This window comes from Protopterus annectens, chromosome 3.part1 (assembly GCF_019279795.1).
Source record: "Protopterus annectens isolate FY-2018-M chromosome 3.part1, PAN1.0, whole genome shotgun sequence".
In the NCBI taxonomy this organism is placed as follows: domain Eukaryota; kingdom Metazoa; phylum Chordata; order Ceratodontiformes; family Protopteridae; genus Protopterus; species Protopterus annectens.
The window spans coordinates 206,457,821-206,474,514 of NC_056732.1; the positions used below are offsets into that span (position 1 = coordinate 206,457,821).

General features: G+C 43.9%; 1 protein-coding gene across 1 annotated transcript in view; it reads right to left on the reverse strand.

Moving 5' to 3' along the window:
* The window catches only part of TOPBP1 (DNA topoisomerase II binding protein 1), a 1,495,804-nt gene that overhangs the window by 482,587 nt on the left and 996,523 nt on the right, over window positions 1-16,694 (reverse strand). Inside the window, exon 17 of the mRNA XM_044066718.1 lies at window positions 2,190-2,356. Within this exon, the coding sequence (XP_043922653.1) occupies window positions 2,190-2,356 (167 nt within the window). The remainder of the gene's footprint in view (window positions 1-2,189; window positions 2,357-16,694) is intronic.

Genomic DNA, 16,694 nt, shown 5'->3' on the forward strand with positions numbered 1-16,694 from the left:
AGATAAAATTACTGAGTTAGGTAATAAACCCCCTACATTGTCAGGTGGATAATAAACTGGCTCACTTACATCGGACACGTGAATCCACTTTCGATAAGAAATCTATTACTAGCAGTGTCCCACAAGGTTCAGTGTTGGCACCCCTCCTGTTTAGTATATACTTCTCTGAAGGGATGGCCTACGTTGGGAGCCTCTGGCTCACCAAATATGCTGACGACTGGAAGCTGGGAGCAATCACCGAATCCCCAAATGATGTGAACATCCTACAAACAGTTCTAAAAAATGGTCCCAATCCAGTCTCAGACTAAATGCTAAAAATGAATAATCATATCTTTCAGTAAATCAGATATCCCTGCAAATAATATTGATAGCACACCCCTAAAAGCAGACCCAGTGGTGAGGGACCTATGAACACAGAAAGATAGTAACCTAAAGTTTGATGACAGGGTAGCTATGGTAGTGAGGAAATCCTTGTGTAGCTCAACTTATGAGTAAAGGCATGACACCAAGGTAAAAGGAAGTCATAGTGCCATTGTACTCAGCTCTCATTAGGCCCATAATCGAGTACAATGCTCCCTTCTACATGAGCCAAACCAGGCACTTATACCAACTCAAGGGAACCTCAGAATTGTATCACTAAAAAATAAAAGCATAAGACATGTGTCTTATGTGGTCCGACTAAAGGCCCTACCCCTTTACTCCATCTCTGACTTATGCCTGACCTACAAAACATTCTCTATTCCAGGAAAATGTTACATATCTGCATGAAAAATTATACAAGTGTTACAGCTCCAACACCCAAAGACCCACTACCCCAATACTACCCCTTCCCATATCTGGGAAATTAAAATATAATATTGTCCTATCCTAGGTATTACTGACTAGGCCTATAAAGGGTCTTGCGCCATTAGCCTAGTAATCACCTATGAACCTGCACAGTGCAGACTTATTTATGCTCAGCCCTTGGTTATGTTACATGCAGACAGTACTATTTCTATCAATATTTTTTTTTAACTGCAGTAGTGTAAAACTGGTGCACACTATGTTATGTGCAAATCTTGTAATTTTTTTACACTGGAAAACTACTAGGAAGTTGGCATGTATTTAAAAGAGTTCTGGCAACAGTACTAAGTACACAAACAATGCCTTACTGCAACAGTACTAAGTACACAAACAATGCTTTACGTAAAGATTGAATTACATGTTAATTTGAAGAAATATGTGCTTTCTGTAATCGACAGTTTAGTTACTTGTCCTAGAGATGGTGACTGATTACTACTAAAATCCAATGAGTTAGCATGGCAGGTGCATGTTCAACCTCCAGGTCTTAAATGAGCACATCAGCATTACAAGTATTTTAAAGCTCAAATCAATCAGATAAACAGAAGTTATGCTGCTCTTTTTCATGAGGCAGTTGTTATTTTATTTCATGTTATTTTATACATAGTGCTCAAATTTATTGTGATTTTTAATGTCTGATGATATCATTACTGAGTTGTGATTTTATCTTATTTAAGATGTGTGTTTCAGTAACCAACTATGTTGAAGTCTCTGGTGAAAAACATTGAGATGAAAGCACTAACAAACATTTACTAAAAGAATTTCACTTTCATCACATGGTGGGTGCTTTTATTTTATTACATTTAAAAGGGGCAGAAAGGAATGTCAGGATATGATATTACATGGCTACACTTTATAATTACATGAAGGCTGACTGAAAAGAACTGTCAAAAAAAAAGGAAAGGATGACAACTGAAAGCAGTGGAGCATCTACGACCAACACTGGGAAATACTACTGCACTTCATGGAGATTAGTGATTGGGAAAGAATATGAAACAAGGAACAGACACAGCTGCATGTACATTACTGCAAATTTTAGGCAGTCTCAGACAAAATGTGATCTTTCATTGTCATACGTGTTTATAAAAGTCTGAAATAAGACATGCAATAAACAATTTAGAAGTGTTGCTCGCTCAAGGGGCACTACGCTAAACAGGGTGCTATTCTTCCATGATGCCACATATGACTGGTATATACAGTGTCTGCAAATGAAATACCAGAAATATCTAATGAATGATACCATGAGGGCAGACGTTTTTTGCCAGGCTGACCCCCCCACAACTGATGTTCTCATAACCTAAGTTAACTATTCTCAAAGGGCAGTAAAATTAGAGGCAGTGAACACAAACCTTTTCCTTTGGCTGTGGAGCGACTGGTGGATTTGCCAAGGGGAATGCAATGCTTGGAGCCTGAGGGGTGGGGATCAAGTGGTCATCTTTTGGCAATGCTTCAGGATCCTCTGTACCAGCAGGCTTTTGATCTTCTTTAGGCTTTGGCATGTCAAATTCACAGGCAGCTTAAAATAAAGAAGAAATAGAAAGTTAGAAAAATTGAAGATAAAGTGTGATGCAGTACAATTAGCAATCCGAAGAGCCTTGACTACTACAATGATTCACTTTAAAGAAAAATAAACAAAAAAAGCAGGCAGGACAGCTTGCACACACAAGATTTTTAATATACCAAGCTTTCGGATAAAAAATCCTTCATCAGTGTGAAAATAATGTCAGTTAAAACAACACCTCATTAAATATATTCAACTAACATCACAAGATACAGCCCATGAACCATATGTCAGATCTGAGCTGGCAAAACTAGTGCTTCAGTCTCGAGCCCCTTTAAGAATTATTTTCTCATACAGCTCCTTGTGTGTGAAGATGCCTCAGAGATCAAGTTGGATGGCAATTAGAGAAAGTAGAACCAGCCTAAACCATGACAAATACAGAAACCCCTTCAGATCCTATGAAATAATTCTGAAGGAAGGAGGGCTGGTTGGCATATCAAATAAAAAAGAATGAAAGAATCTTGCATTATGTTAAGTACATAACTTCTGTATCCTATTCATTCAGTCTGTTTGATCCAGCTTGCAGGTCAGAATCCCCAGCTACTGTATACCTGTGTGGCATGTTGACAAGAAACTTCTGAGGCAGTGATACAACATCTAATTTGTAATTTTTACAAATGTATGCAATGTATACCATGCTGCTGTTGAACAAATGCCATCAATTGAAGAATTCAAGGAGGACTGTTGAACTGACAACAGATCTAGTGGAGTAAACTTTCGGTTTGAATGGTAATGGACAATTGTGAGATGAATAGAAACATTGAATTATTCTTTTCCGAAAGCTGTTGGGAAGAAGTGACTTTGGATATTTTTGACCCAATTTTTTTGGCTGCAAAGGAAACGGAGAGGCGAGTCTTTCCTGGAGGACTTGCTTCTTTGACAGTAGAATATAATTCTGTCCAGGATGTGCAAAGTATATTCTCTCCTTTATTTAAATGACTTGGAAAGAAGACTGGTAAATTAATAAGTTGGTTGATGTTTGTCTCGGAAGCTACCGTGGGAAAAAAAGCAAGGTCAATATGGTAAACCCCAGCTATACTCTGTTGCATATAGGTGTTCATAGGTAGGTACTAGGCTATCGGCCTAAGGGCCTACGTAAGCCTAGCCAACAAGGTTCCCTGGCTTACGCCACCCAAGAAAGTTATTTTCCTGTGCCACTGTCGAGCAGAGACACAGAAGTGATCCCTGTGGTGTATTTCCCATTTCCCATCCACTCATCAAGACTTTTCTTGAAGAGTGCTAATGAAGAACTTTGCTTGACATAGATGGGTAGCCTGTTCCAGAGTATGGGACGTCTCTGGGATAGGAATCTATCCCTCCAGCATGTTTATTGTGGTGACAAGGTTTAGGTCCCTAGAGTGTGTAGCTCGGAGGGATTGGGATTTCATTAGGTGTAGCATGTCCAACAGCTCTGGGTCTGACACAGCTTTATATGTTAGGCAGAGATCACCTCGGAGCAGGATATGCTACAGAGTAAAACTGGAGCTTTTTGAGACGGTCAGTGTAGTGCATTTGTTTGAGTCCAGTAATCCTCTTTGTGAGGTACTTCTGTGGCCTTTCCAGCTGCTGCAGATGTCTTGTGAGGTACATTCCAAAAGGGGCTTTGTACTCTATAATGGGTCTAATGAGTGTCAAGTAGAGAGGAACGATGACCTCCTTTTTCCTGGATGAGAACCCTTTTATGATAAGGTGTGCCACGTAGAAGGACTTCCTGACTACTGTGGCGATGTGACTATCAAAGGAGAGAACTGTCCACCTGGGTCCCAAGGTCTCATCACGCATTCGGTGTTAAGTAGATTGTTGCCTATGTGGTAGTTCATGGGTAGAGAGTTTTTACCAAAGCGGATGACACTGCACTTTTTGGCACTGAGCTTGAGGTCATGGCTCTGACACCAGGCATCTGTCTCAGAGTGGCCCTTCTGTAGGATGTTCACATCACTTGGGGACTTGACTATGGATCCTAGTTTGCAGTCATCTGCAAACTTCGTTAGCCAGAGACCTTCTGTGTTAGCCTGTACTTCAGAGAAGAAGATACCAAACAGGAGCGGTCCCAGGATGGGACCCTGTGGTACTCCACTTGTCACTGGCTTGAGGTCAGATTTGGAGTCTGTAACTTTTATAGTGTGGGTTCTGTCAGTGAGCCAGTTGGCAACCCACCTTGTGACGTAGGGATTTATGCCTAGTTTATTGAGTTTAGCTATAATTCCAGAATGGGGGATGGTGTCGAAAGACGTGGTGAGGTCAAGATAGGCTGTGTGAACCACCTTACCCTCATCTACGGCTTTGGTGACTGCCTCAAAGAAGTCGATCAGGTTCAGGAGGCATGATCTGCCTTTCACAAACCCGAACTGGGTGGGATCCAGAGTTTGGAGGTTACCAATGTCTTTGTTTATGAGTTCCATGATGATACGTTCCATGGCCTTGCAGACCAGGCTCGTCAGGCTAATAGGTCTATAGTTCCTGGGATTAGTGGTGGCTCCCCCTTTGTGGAGTGGGATAACTGTTGCTGTGCACCACTCAATGGGCACAAAGCCTAATGCGAGGCTATTATTGAACATGGTGCTTAAGTGAGGAGCCAGTTCATTCTGAAGTTCGTGTAAAACGCAGCCTGGGATGTTGTCCGGTCCCATGGATGCTGTGTTTTTGGCTTTAGAGAGTGCAGCTTTCACCTGCGTAGTTGTGATTACAGTGACTCTGCATTCTTCCTGTATAAATATGGGCCCTCTAGGGGGTGGGGGGGGGTAAAGTTAGCACTGAACCTATCTGCCAGGATGCTGGCAGTATCAGTTGGTTCTGTAATTTTCGTGCCTTTGTGCTGTAACTAAAAGCAGATTTGGGTGTTGCCAATGAGATTCTTGACATAGCTATAGAATGCTTTGTGGTTGTCCTTGGAATTAGTGGCGATTTTATTTTCGTAGCTAGCTTTGGAGTATACTCAGAGGCGATCTCTGAAGTACAAGGCCATGTCAAACCCAGAGCTGTTGGACATTCTACACTTAAAGAAATCCCAATCCATCAGAGCCACACGCTTCAGGGACCTAAACCTTGTCATCACAATGAACAAAACATGCCGGAGGGATAGGTTCCTGACCCAGAGACTCCCCATACTCTGGAATAGACTGCCCATACATGTCAAGCAGAGCGCCTCCTTGGTCCTCTTTAAAAGGAACCTTGACGCCTGGATGGGAGATAGGAAATTAACCCTGGGGATCATGTCAGTCGCCCTGCTAGACAGGGATCCAGGGAAGTAAATATTGGGGGAAGAAATAGCCAGGGAATTGTTATGGCTAGGCTTGTACAGGCCCTAGGGCCGATAGTCTAGTACCAAACCTATGGAGAGACATACTTTTTTTGTGAATCACTAAGTAAGGGAGTGAAAAAGACAAGGCTTGTAAACTTTGACAGTCCTCTAGCTAAAGTGACTGCAACCAAGACTAAGGTTTTCCAGGAGAGAAATTTCAAGGGCCCTGAGGAAGCTGGCTTGAAAGGAGAATTGGTTAAGCATTCCAGTACAAGGTTGAGCCTCGAAAGAGGCACAAGCTCCTTAACTGGAGGGCACCCCTTAGGAAGGCCTTACTGAGTTTAAGAGAAACTACAGAATGAGCTTTTTAACATGTAGGAAAATTAGAAATGGCTGCCAAATGTACTTTTATAGCACAGATGCTGGAACCTGAGTCAAACATGTTAGCCAGGAAGCATAATATCTGTTACAGCTGCAGAAAAGGGCTCAGTGTGCTGGGAAAATACCCAAATCACAAAATCTTTCTACTTCCTATAATAAAGCTTGCAAGTGGATTCCTTCTGTAAAGCTGACAGAATTCTAAGTACATCAATAGACAATGATGGGTTATTGACCCTCACTGGAAGTGGTGAAGCTAAGCAGTTAGTCTGAGATTGTGAAGATCCAGAAGATGTCCCCAGACAGGTGGAAAAGAAAATCCTATCTGGGATCCTAAATCCAGGAGGTGAAGCCAGATTTGCCTGGGAAAATAGGGGGCAATAAGGATCACTGTGGCTTTGTATTTGATTTCTTTCTGCAGAAATCTGGGAATTAAATATAGAGGGGATAAGCATAAAGAATCCTCGGAGGCCATTGCTCAGTCAGAGCATCTCTTGGGGAATGCACCTTCAGGAGGAATAATGACAAAGAACTTACTACATTTGGTGTTGGATGGGGAAACAAACAGAGCACAACAAGGTTTACCCCAGTGGACTGAACATCTCCTTTGCTACTGCTGGACTGACAGACCACTTGTGAGGCATTAGGATAGATCTGCTTAGCCAGTCTGCAAGGCAAATGGACTTCTCCAGAATGTGCACTGCAACTAGAAGGGATGCAAAGCCATCTCTCACTGCCACACCCTCACATTTTCCCAGCATAAGGGGTAAAATCTGGTTTGCCCCCTGCCTGTTGACATACTAATCCACTATCATATAGTCAGTTCATATGGAAATCACCCTTGGAAGAGGGGAGTACTGAAGTTCCTACAACAGAAGGAGGAGTACACATATCTCAAAGACATTCAAGTAAATACTGTCCTCTGGACTCCATAGTCCTTGTATTATCCTGCAACTCACCCCTTACCCCAAGGAGGGAAAGTCTGTAGTAATTACTGCCACGAGTGGTTGGAGAACAAAGGGTCTCCCAGAAAGAAAGTAAGGGAAATCTAGTTACCACTGTAACTATTTCTTGCAAAGCGTGGTTATCTTAACAGGCTTCATAAGAGGCTGAGATACCAGAGACCACTGAGTCCTTTGAAGCCACTGCAGAATCCCAGTATGAAAGTGAACAAACTACATCATTATGCTAGACAAAAGTACCAGTCCCAGAACTCTGAGAACTAGGAGACCAGTGGGGTGATTGTAGTGAAGAAGCATCTGAATGATTTTCCTGAAGCACCTGGACTCAGTGTGAAAGAAGCGATGCTGTGAAAATGGTTGGATCTAACAAACATCTGATGAACTGAATGGTTTGTTTTAGTTGCAGGAAGGTATTCTCAAACTTTATTGATGTGCTGTAGGAAAGAATTGCAGCAAAAAAAAAAAAAAAAAAAAAAAACTGCTAATGCCAATTATCTAACTATGGGAAGACTCGGATGCCTTGTAGCCACAGGTGAGCTGCTACAATGGTCATGCAGTTGAACACCCAGGGGTGGGGTGGGGGTGATAAGAACAAATGGCAGGGCTCTGAACTGGAAATGACGGACTTCCATGCAAAAGTTAATGCCTTCTCCAGTTGCTTTGGCTATTTTGATGTGGAGATAGGCATCCTGGAGGTCTATGGAGCACATCCAATCATTTGCAAGTAAACAAGACAAACATGGCAGCATCATGACCATTCTAAAATTTATTTTTTCTTTACCAAACTGTTCAGATGGCCTAGGCCCAGATGAGGCCCTTGATTTGCTTGAGTAAAACCCAGACTGTCACCTCTTGGGTGACTCTCTTTTTGATCAAAGTGAGACCCTCTCTTTTGGACACCTTTAGATATTTGGGTGAAACATGTGCATGGGGGTGTAGGAAAAGGGAGCTTTACAACTTCTAGACATTATCTTTCTTACCTAACTGCCCTGTGTGGAGGTCATCTACACAAGTGAGAAGAGGGAGAAGTGACTCCTGACTACCCCCACAGGGAATTAATCTGTCAGGCCTTCATGAGCAATGAGGTTGCCTCTCAGAAAAGGGTCCAAGTATCTCTGGTTCTGCAGACCCCCATCAGTGTCTGAGCCTGCATTTGTTTGAAAGGGTCACCTCTGCAACTGACAAAAGTGGACTTGTATGTAACACAGAGATATGGGACTCTTTTGGTACCTGTTATATGATCTCTGTAAAGTCTCAAACATACCTCACATAGCAGAAAGAATTGTGCTACCCTGTCCACATGTCTGCATTCTCTCTTTCACAGAAGGATCAGAAAAGGATGATCCGTTGAAGGAGGCATTAGCAAAGGATGCCTTAAACCTGCCCTGTCACACAGACAAAGTCAGGTCTACCATTTCATAGCAATGCCTGTGCTACGCCATCAGCTGCATTGTGGATAAGCTGCATGAAGAAGTTGGTAATGTTTACCATCATGCTCAATGAAGTCTCCAACTGCTTCCTGGAGTCCAATGTAGATGGTCTTCTCAGAATCGTAAGTGCCTCCCGTGCCAACTCTCTCTGAAAGTGATTCATAAGTGGAGCAGTTCAAGGCTCTAAGTGCAAAGGTTCCTAAGGTGTACGCCCACTTCCCTAGTCTGTCTATAGCCCTGGATTCCTTGATTTGAGGATGGGCAGAAGCTGCATCTTAGGTCAGCTCTTTTTTGGTCATCGCCGCCAGAATAATGGACTCAATCATGGCTCTCTTAGCCCAATGTTGTCTGTCCTTTGGGTTGTCAGCCACCTGCCATGATCTCCTGACCACCAGATCAAATAAAAGGGCCAGAGGAGATACCAACCTAGAATTACAGGTGGGCCAAGATCAACTTTGCAGCATTAACTGAAAGATCAAATCAAAGATGGCATTTTCTGGAGTGGACCAAGTGGGTGGGGGGCACACCTTCTTTATATTCTGAATCAGTGTATGAAGAGACAGACTCTGATGGAGAGTCAATGTGCCCCCTTTTACACATCCTCTTTCTTGGAATGTCAGTGGGTATGATCAGACTTCTCAGAGAACTCCTCCTGCAAAGGGAAATTTGGCCAAGGCATCAGGGAACTTCCCCTATTCTTCATTGTTGTGTGTGTCACCCATTTTGGGGGAGTACTTTCTGATTCTGTTCCAGACGCAGAGGCAGCCCGGAAAAACAGGGAGGCAGATGGAGAGATAAGATGATGATGGATAAGTGAAAGAAATTAAAGAAAAAGCAAATATCAAGACCAAGGAATATATGCAGGATTCTAAGGAAATGTTTCCAAGAAACCTGTTTGATGGAGATGACTCAGCAAATGATGGATGTATAATTATAACCCTCCAGTTGGGAGGGCTGCACAGGATGATTTACTTAAGGAAATGGTGGTGCACAGTGAGCCAGAAAACAAAGCTGTTTCCTAGAGGGACACAAAGGAGAAAATACAAAAGGAGGATGCAGAGTCAATCCTGAAGAATATCGGTAAGATGGAAAACAAAACATATGTAGAGAAAGTAAATAAAGGCAAAAGTGGAGTAGCAGAAAAGAAGGCAGAAAAAATTAAAAATGGAAGCATCTGGTAAGAATTCAAAGTAAAGAAGACAAAGAAATGGACAAGTATGAAGTGTGGGACAATTTAACAGCTCCTTTGGGGGTAAAAGCACATGAGGTAAAAGCATTTACTCATTAACAGATAGACATTTTGTGACATTATATTTAAGACTGATTTTCAATGGAAAATTTTCTTGGAGAATATGAAAAAAGAAAGACGGTTACCCATGGAATCTTTAAGTAATAAAAACATTTAACAGGGAAACAAAAAAAGAAGATTCATGTACAATTTTAAACAGAAGTACAAAGAGAGACTTTGAAAGGACATTTGAAAGCTTTATGTAAATAAATACTGGACATTGTAAACGTTTATGACAAAAGGCGTTTATGGACTGGTGGCTGGGATTGTAATAGTGTGTTAAAAATAGAAAGAAAAAAAATATATACATATACCGAGCATGATAAATTTGGAGAGGAATAGGGGTGTTGTAAAATACTTGGGACAACACAAAACATGCCTCTTTTGTGGAAAAGAAAGACATTTGATAAGTAACTGTGACAAAAAAAGAAGTTATGTACTTACCATAACATTCCATGTTTGTAGTCCATCCCGCCCTTCATTCTTACTCATGGGTTTGGAGCCAATCCTCGGCTCTGACTCAGCCTATTTACAAGCTCGAAGTCTTCTAGTTGGCTCGTGGCTAGAAAGGTATCCCATGGTGAACCAGAACAATCCCCAGATCTTGTTTGCTGCTAAGAGAAATAATAACAAACATACAGAAAGAATCCAATAATAATGAATAATAAAAATATTTTTCTGTCTCCAGATACTTCCAGGATGGGGGTAGGAGGGTGGGTTCTTAAGAATGAAGGGCGAGATGGACTACAAAAACATGGAACGTTATGGTGAGTACATAACTTCTTTATGTTCTGTAGTCCTATCTTGTCTTCATTCTTACTCATGGGACAGCGTCCCTAGCACCTTATTCTTGGGTGGCTCAAGGAAAAATACTCCTGAGTACCATGGAACCAAAGGATGCTCTGCCCATGGAGGTTAAATCCAATTTGCAATGAGTAATAAATGTGTGAGGGGTAGCCCAAGTTGCTGCTGCACAGATATTATCAAATGGGACCCTGGCTTGAAAGGCTGCAGAGGTAGACCGAAATCTTGTAGAATAAGCCTTAATTTTGAAAGGTAAAGGCTTAGCATCAGAAGCGTAAATGTAAGCTATACAGCTAGATATCCTATTTGACAGGGTCACTTTGGAAACTGGTAGACCTGATCTGGATTTGGAGAAAAAAATAAATAACTGATCTAACTTCCTGAATTCCTTAAAATAAAAACATAACTGTATGAACATCCAACTGATAAAACCTGTATTCTGCTGCATTGGAATGATTTGGGAAGAAAACCGGAAGTTCTATGGAATGGTTCAAAGTGCTATGGGAACAGACCTTGGGTACAAAGGATGGATTAGTATGAAGAGATATTCTATCTTTGTGAAAAATCAGACAAGGGGATTTTACAGACCGTGCTTGTAACTCTGACACCCATCTAGCAGATGTGATTGCCACCAGAAACAAGGTTTTCCAAGACAGAAATTTCAAAGGCGATGAATGAGAAGGCTCAAAGGCGGAGACGTTAATTTGGATAGCACAAAATTCTAGACCCATGAAGCAACTGGTTCCTGAAGTGGGGGTCTTAAAGTGGCATCTTTGAGGAGGGTTTTGCACAGCCTATGTAACATCGGATTAGAATCTTGTATGCCTAGATGAAAATTAGAAATTGTTGCCAATTTAACCTTGATTGTGGCAGCCGCAGATCCCTGGTGGAAAAGTTCAGACAGGAATTCCAAAACCACCTTCTTTTTCTCAGCCCAGATAGAGAATCCCCTCCATTTACTGGCATATAATTTCCTAGTGGAGGCTTTATGAGGTGACATTAGGATAAGAGTCACAGAGAAGTCGTGAAAACTGACTAGGGATGGAACTGGAGCTGTCAAATTGAGGGTGTGTAATGTGGGATGAAGCGAACCTGACATGTGCGTCAAGAGATCTGGTACTGGGTCCAGAATCCAAGGATCGTCTAGTAGAAGAGGCCCGAGAAAGGGAAACCAAACCTGACGAGGCCAGTAAGGAGCAACGAGGATCAGTTTGCTTCCCAGCTGTTTCGCTTTCTGAATAATCTTGGATATGAGAGGAAAGGGGGGGAAAGCATAAAGGAGACCCAGAGGCCAATTGTGAACAAGTGCGTCTCTCGATGACACCCCCGGAAGGGGGATGAGGGAGTAATAAGCGGCTGCATTTAGCATTGATCAGGCTGGCAGAAAGATCGCAGCAAGGCTGTCCCCACCTGCGGAAAATCTGCTCCACTATTTCCTGTTTCAGGGACCACTCGTGAGGCATCAAAATTGCCCGGCTGAGCTTGTCGGCTATCAGGTTGGTTGTCCCTGGGATGCGAGTTGCCACCAGAAAACGCTGGGAAAATATCGCCCATTTCCAAACTCAAATAGCCTCTCGACAGAGTGGGTATGATCTGGTTCCGCCTTGTTTGTTGATATACCATACTACCAACATGTTGTCTGATTGTATTGCAATCGTCCCAAGAGACAGACGGTCGTGAAGTGCTTGCAACGCCAGGAGCATCACCCTCATCTCTAGAACACTGATATGCAGGTGAGCCTCATGATCTTGCCATGTGCCTTGGACAGTCCTGCCTAGAGAATGCCCCACCCCCTATCTGTGAGGCATCCGTGGTCACAGTGGCAAAGGGTTGTCGAGGGACAAATGGAGTGCCCGTGGTTAACTGGTTGGGTTGAGTCCACCAAATGTGGTCCTTCTTGCAAGAGTCTGTCAGCAGTATGTGATGAGTTAATGGTAGATGTTGAAAGGACCACTGGGGCGACAGCAGTCACTGTAGAATCCGCATGTGTAGTCTGGCTAGTGGCACTAGTAGTATGGTAGAAGCCATGGTCCCTAGAAGCTTCAGAACAGTCTTGGCCTTGACTTTTCATAGGGGGAGAAGGCGGTGAAATTGAACAACCAGATTCTGTGCCCTTTCTACTGGAAGACGAGCCAACATGGCTACTCTGTGTCTATCTCTGCGCCTATAAAAATCACAAATTGAGAGGGCAATAAGGCAACTGATAGTAATCCTCAACTGGGCGCAAAGTTGAATGGTAGCGTCCCTGGTCTGAAGAAGTAGATGCCTGGTGGGGGCAGTCAGGAGCCAGTCATCCAAATACAGAAACACCTGGAATCCTCAACGTCTCAGGTGAGCTGTCACTACCGCCATACACTTGGTGAACACCCTGGGGGCTGTGGTGAGACCAAAGGGCAGAGCACGAAACTAGTAGTGACTGGCTCGCAGCCGGAAGCATAGATGACTCCTCGATGCCCTGTCCATTTTTATGTGGTAGTAAGTGTCTTGGAGGTCTAATGAGCACATCCAAGTGACTTTCCCTAATAACAGGAGTATAGACTGTAGTGTCACCATCCGGAACTTGTCCTTTACTGATTTGTTCAATCCGCTGTGGTCCAAGATGGGCCTCCAGTCCCCTGTACGTTTAGGCACTAAAAAGAATCTAGAGCAAGTTCTGGATCCTATTTGGTCTGCTGGGACGGTTTGGATGACTCTTTTTGCCAGCAACTTGTTGACCTCCACAGTTGCCTGATCCCTTTGAATGGGTCTTGGGAACATGAGGTGGCAGAGAAAAGGGTATGACATAACCTCTGGTGATAATTCTTTGTACCCACTTGTCTTGAGTGATACTTAGCCAGGCTTCCGGATACAAAGAAATGTGACCCCTGACTGGTTCCAGAGAAGCACAGTCGGGCCCTACATCAGGAGCGCTGGTAGGGTCGGCCCCGACACGAATCGTGGCCTCCCTAGTTTTGCAGTCTGCCCCTGCCTCTAGGGACGTCTACCATTTCCTCCTCCTCCTTTGCCTCTGAAGGAGAAGTCACCCTGTGCATCCTGGAAAAACCTCTGGGACCTCTTGAACCACATTTTACCACCCCTCTGACCCTTAGGGTATGGTCTAGAGGGGACGGTAAAACGTACTCCCATGGCAGAGTGTGTTTTCCCTTCTTGCTCGCACCGGGTGAGTGTGTCCTTTACCTTAGGTCCAAACAATGAAGAACTGTCGAAGGGGGCATAGATAAAGGTAGACTTGAATGGTTCTGCAAAATTACACAAACTCATCCAGGAATGACACCTTAGGGAAATTCCTGAACCCGCTGCTCTATTCGCTCCATCAGCTGCATACGAGATAAGCCTCAAGAATGAGTTGACAATAGAGTTCAAGGTGGACAACTGGACAGACACCGTCTCAGGGACTCCCTCAGTGAATGTACCTTGTAGAGAATCTCCCAACTCCTTAAGGAGATCTTTCTGAAGCCTCGTGAAGTGTGTAAGGTAGTTCAGCGATCTAAGAGTAAATGTCGCTGACGAAAAGATACGCCTCCTATTATCTGTCCATCGTTCAAGAGTCTTTATTCGGCGGATGAAGAGAAGTTTCTGCTAACTCCTCCTTAGTGGCCGCCTCCACCACCATAACATCTACAGGAACAGCCTTAGACAAAAATTCCTTTTCCCTGGGCACAGAAAGAAATTTATTTGGTCTCCTGGGGACTGGCTCCACGGCATCAGGAGTATCCCACATCTTCCAACTAACAAGCGCCATCAGTTTGTCGAAAGGTGGAGACACCCAAGAGGCTGAAGGTTGAGACCTGAAAGCCTTCAGGTACACCGACTCCTCATCAGAAGGGGTGACAGTGGACCAGCCACACCTCTGCTTAAGGATTTCCAGGAAGTCTATAAAGAAGACATCGTCAGAGGACGACTTGGGGACCCTTCTGACTCTTCGGGGTCAGTGTACAAGATAAGAGACTCGTCCTGTGAATCTACATGCTTCCTCTTGCATGTTGTCTTCCATGGAGGTTCCTCGGAAGGATATTCGTGGGAGGTCTCGGAAGAATGGGTGGCTCCTGAGGCTGCAGGTCTCTGCTGTTCTGAGAGGGAGTAGGAGCTGAGACAGAAGTAGGTGCCCTAGGGGGGAGAGTGTCGGTACCCCTGGTAAGAGCTGATGATCGGGGACAGCACACTCATCATTTCGAATGCCGACCTCTCCAACTCAGAAGACCTCCACGGCTCCGAGGAAACAGAGGATGACATCGGTTCCAGAGCCATCAGCTCTGAGATGCATGTAGGGTCTGAGCTCAACCTCGCCGAAGCACCGAGAGGCAGGCTCGGAACTAAAGAGGTTCGGTTTCAGGCATCCCTGTCGGGGCCGACCAGGGAGCTTCGGCTCCTAGACACCACGGACAGCACCGAGAGTGTCGGAGCGGAACTCGGCTCCGAAACAACTTCAGGGGGAGCTGGAACCAAGGGTTCCACCAGCGGTACCAAACACTCCGGCTCCAAAAGACAAGCACGGCTCGGAGGAGGAATCATCCAAGGGGTAACGGACTCAGGTGGCTCCGGGACTGACTGGGTTGGAGCCAACAACAATTTTGGTAAGGCAGATGACTTCAGGAGTCTCAGCACTACTCTCTCCACATCTTCTTCCGATAAACTCCTGGAAGACAGTGTGGGAGAAAGTACAGTTTTGTACCTACCATAAATGTAGATGTTCGAAGATCCACATTGCTGCAGTCCTAACACTTGGGGTAGTCCGCTGTCCCTCGGTCGGCCCGAATATCAGAGTATAAGGCTGACGTCGGTCAAGGCGCATTTGACTGACATCAGAACGTCAGGGTACAAATGCGCATGACCGACGTCATATCCTCAGTCTTTTCTTGCCCCAGATGTCAGAAGACCCTAAAAAGAAAGGTCAAAACCCATAGACAACAGCTAAACAACCAACCAGCCTAACACCAAAAACATGTACAATATATACAATATATACAATATACACAATATACCTCAGATGGTTAACCCAACCCACACAACCACCTCAAACTACAGAGGGGAAGGAGGGAGGGTATTGACTGCAGCAATGTGGATCTTCGAACATCTACATTTATGGTAGGTACAAAACTGTACTATGTTCTTCATCTCACATTGCTGCAGTCCTAACACTTGGGTAGAATCCCAAAGCAGAGGTAAGGGAGGATGGCTAAACTATAATGAAGCAGGAGCTGCCAAAATGCCCTGCAACACAGCAGTGGCAAAACCAGCCCTAGATTTAGAGTATAATGGAAGGTGGTAATGTCTAGAGAAGGTATGCACTGAACTCCAAGTGGCTGCCTCCAAAATATCCTTAGTTGCCACCCCCCTCAAAAAAGCTGTTGAAGTGGCAGTAGCCCTAGTGGAATGAGGCCTAATCCCAGCTGGAATCTCTTTGCCATGATGGGAATAACAGAAAGCAATGCAAAATCCAATCCACTTAGAAATAGTTTGTTTTGACACGGGCTTGCCCTGAGAGCACAAAGCAAAAGAAACTAATAACTGCTGAGATTGTCTGAACCCTTTAGTTCTGTCCAAATAATATCGCAACTGCCTGTGTACATCTAAAGTGTGCAAAATCTTTTCCCCTTTATTTTGGGGATTTGCATAAAAAGTAGGCAAATGAATAGTCTGGTTTAAAGCCACACTAGAAACCACTTTAGGCATAAAGGAAGGATTAGTACGAAGATACCCTATCCTTATGGAAAATTAAGAAAGGCTCAACTGCCATAAGGGCCTGCAATTCAGAAACCCTTCTTGCAGAGGTAATGGCCAACAAAAAAGCAGTCTTCCATGACAAATATTTCAACTCAGCAGTAGCTGCAGGCTCAAAAGGTTGTAGAGTGAGTTTCTCCAACACAAAATTGAGATCCCAAGCAGGAGTAGGAGCTCTTCGTGGGGGTCTTATATTCTTTGCCCCTCTAAGAAATTGCTTGAACAAAGGATGAGAAAACAATGGTGGGTCACAGTCGTAATGAGCTGAAATTGCTGCAGCATGAATCTTAATAGAAGAGAAAGACAAACCTTTGTCTAATAACTCAGTAAGATATTGAAGAGCCACACTTAAATTAGGCTCAGTAACATCCAAATCCTTAGCTGCACTCCAAAACAAGAATCTCTTCCATTTATCTGCACACTTTCCTTGTACTAGGCCTTCTAGCTTCCAAAATCACATTCAAAACTT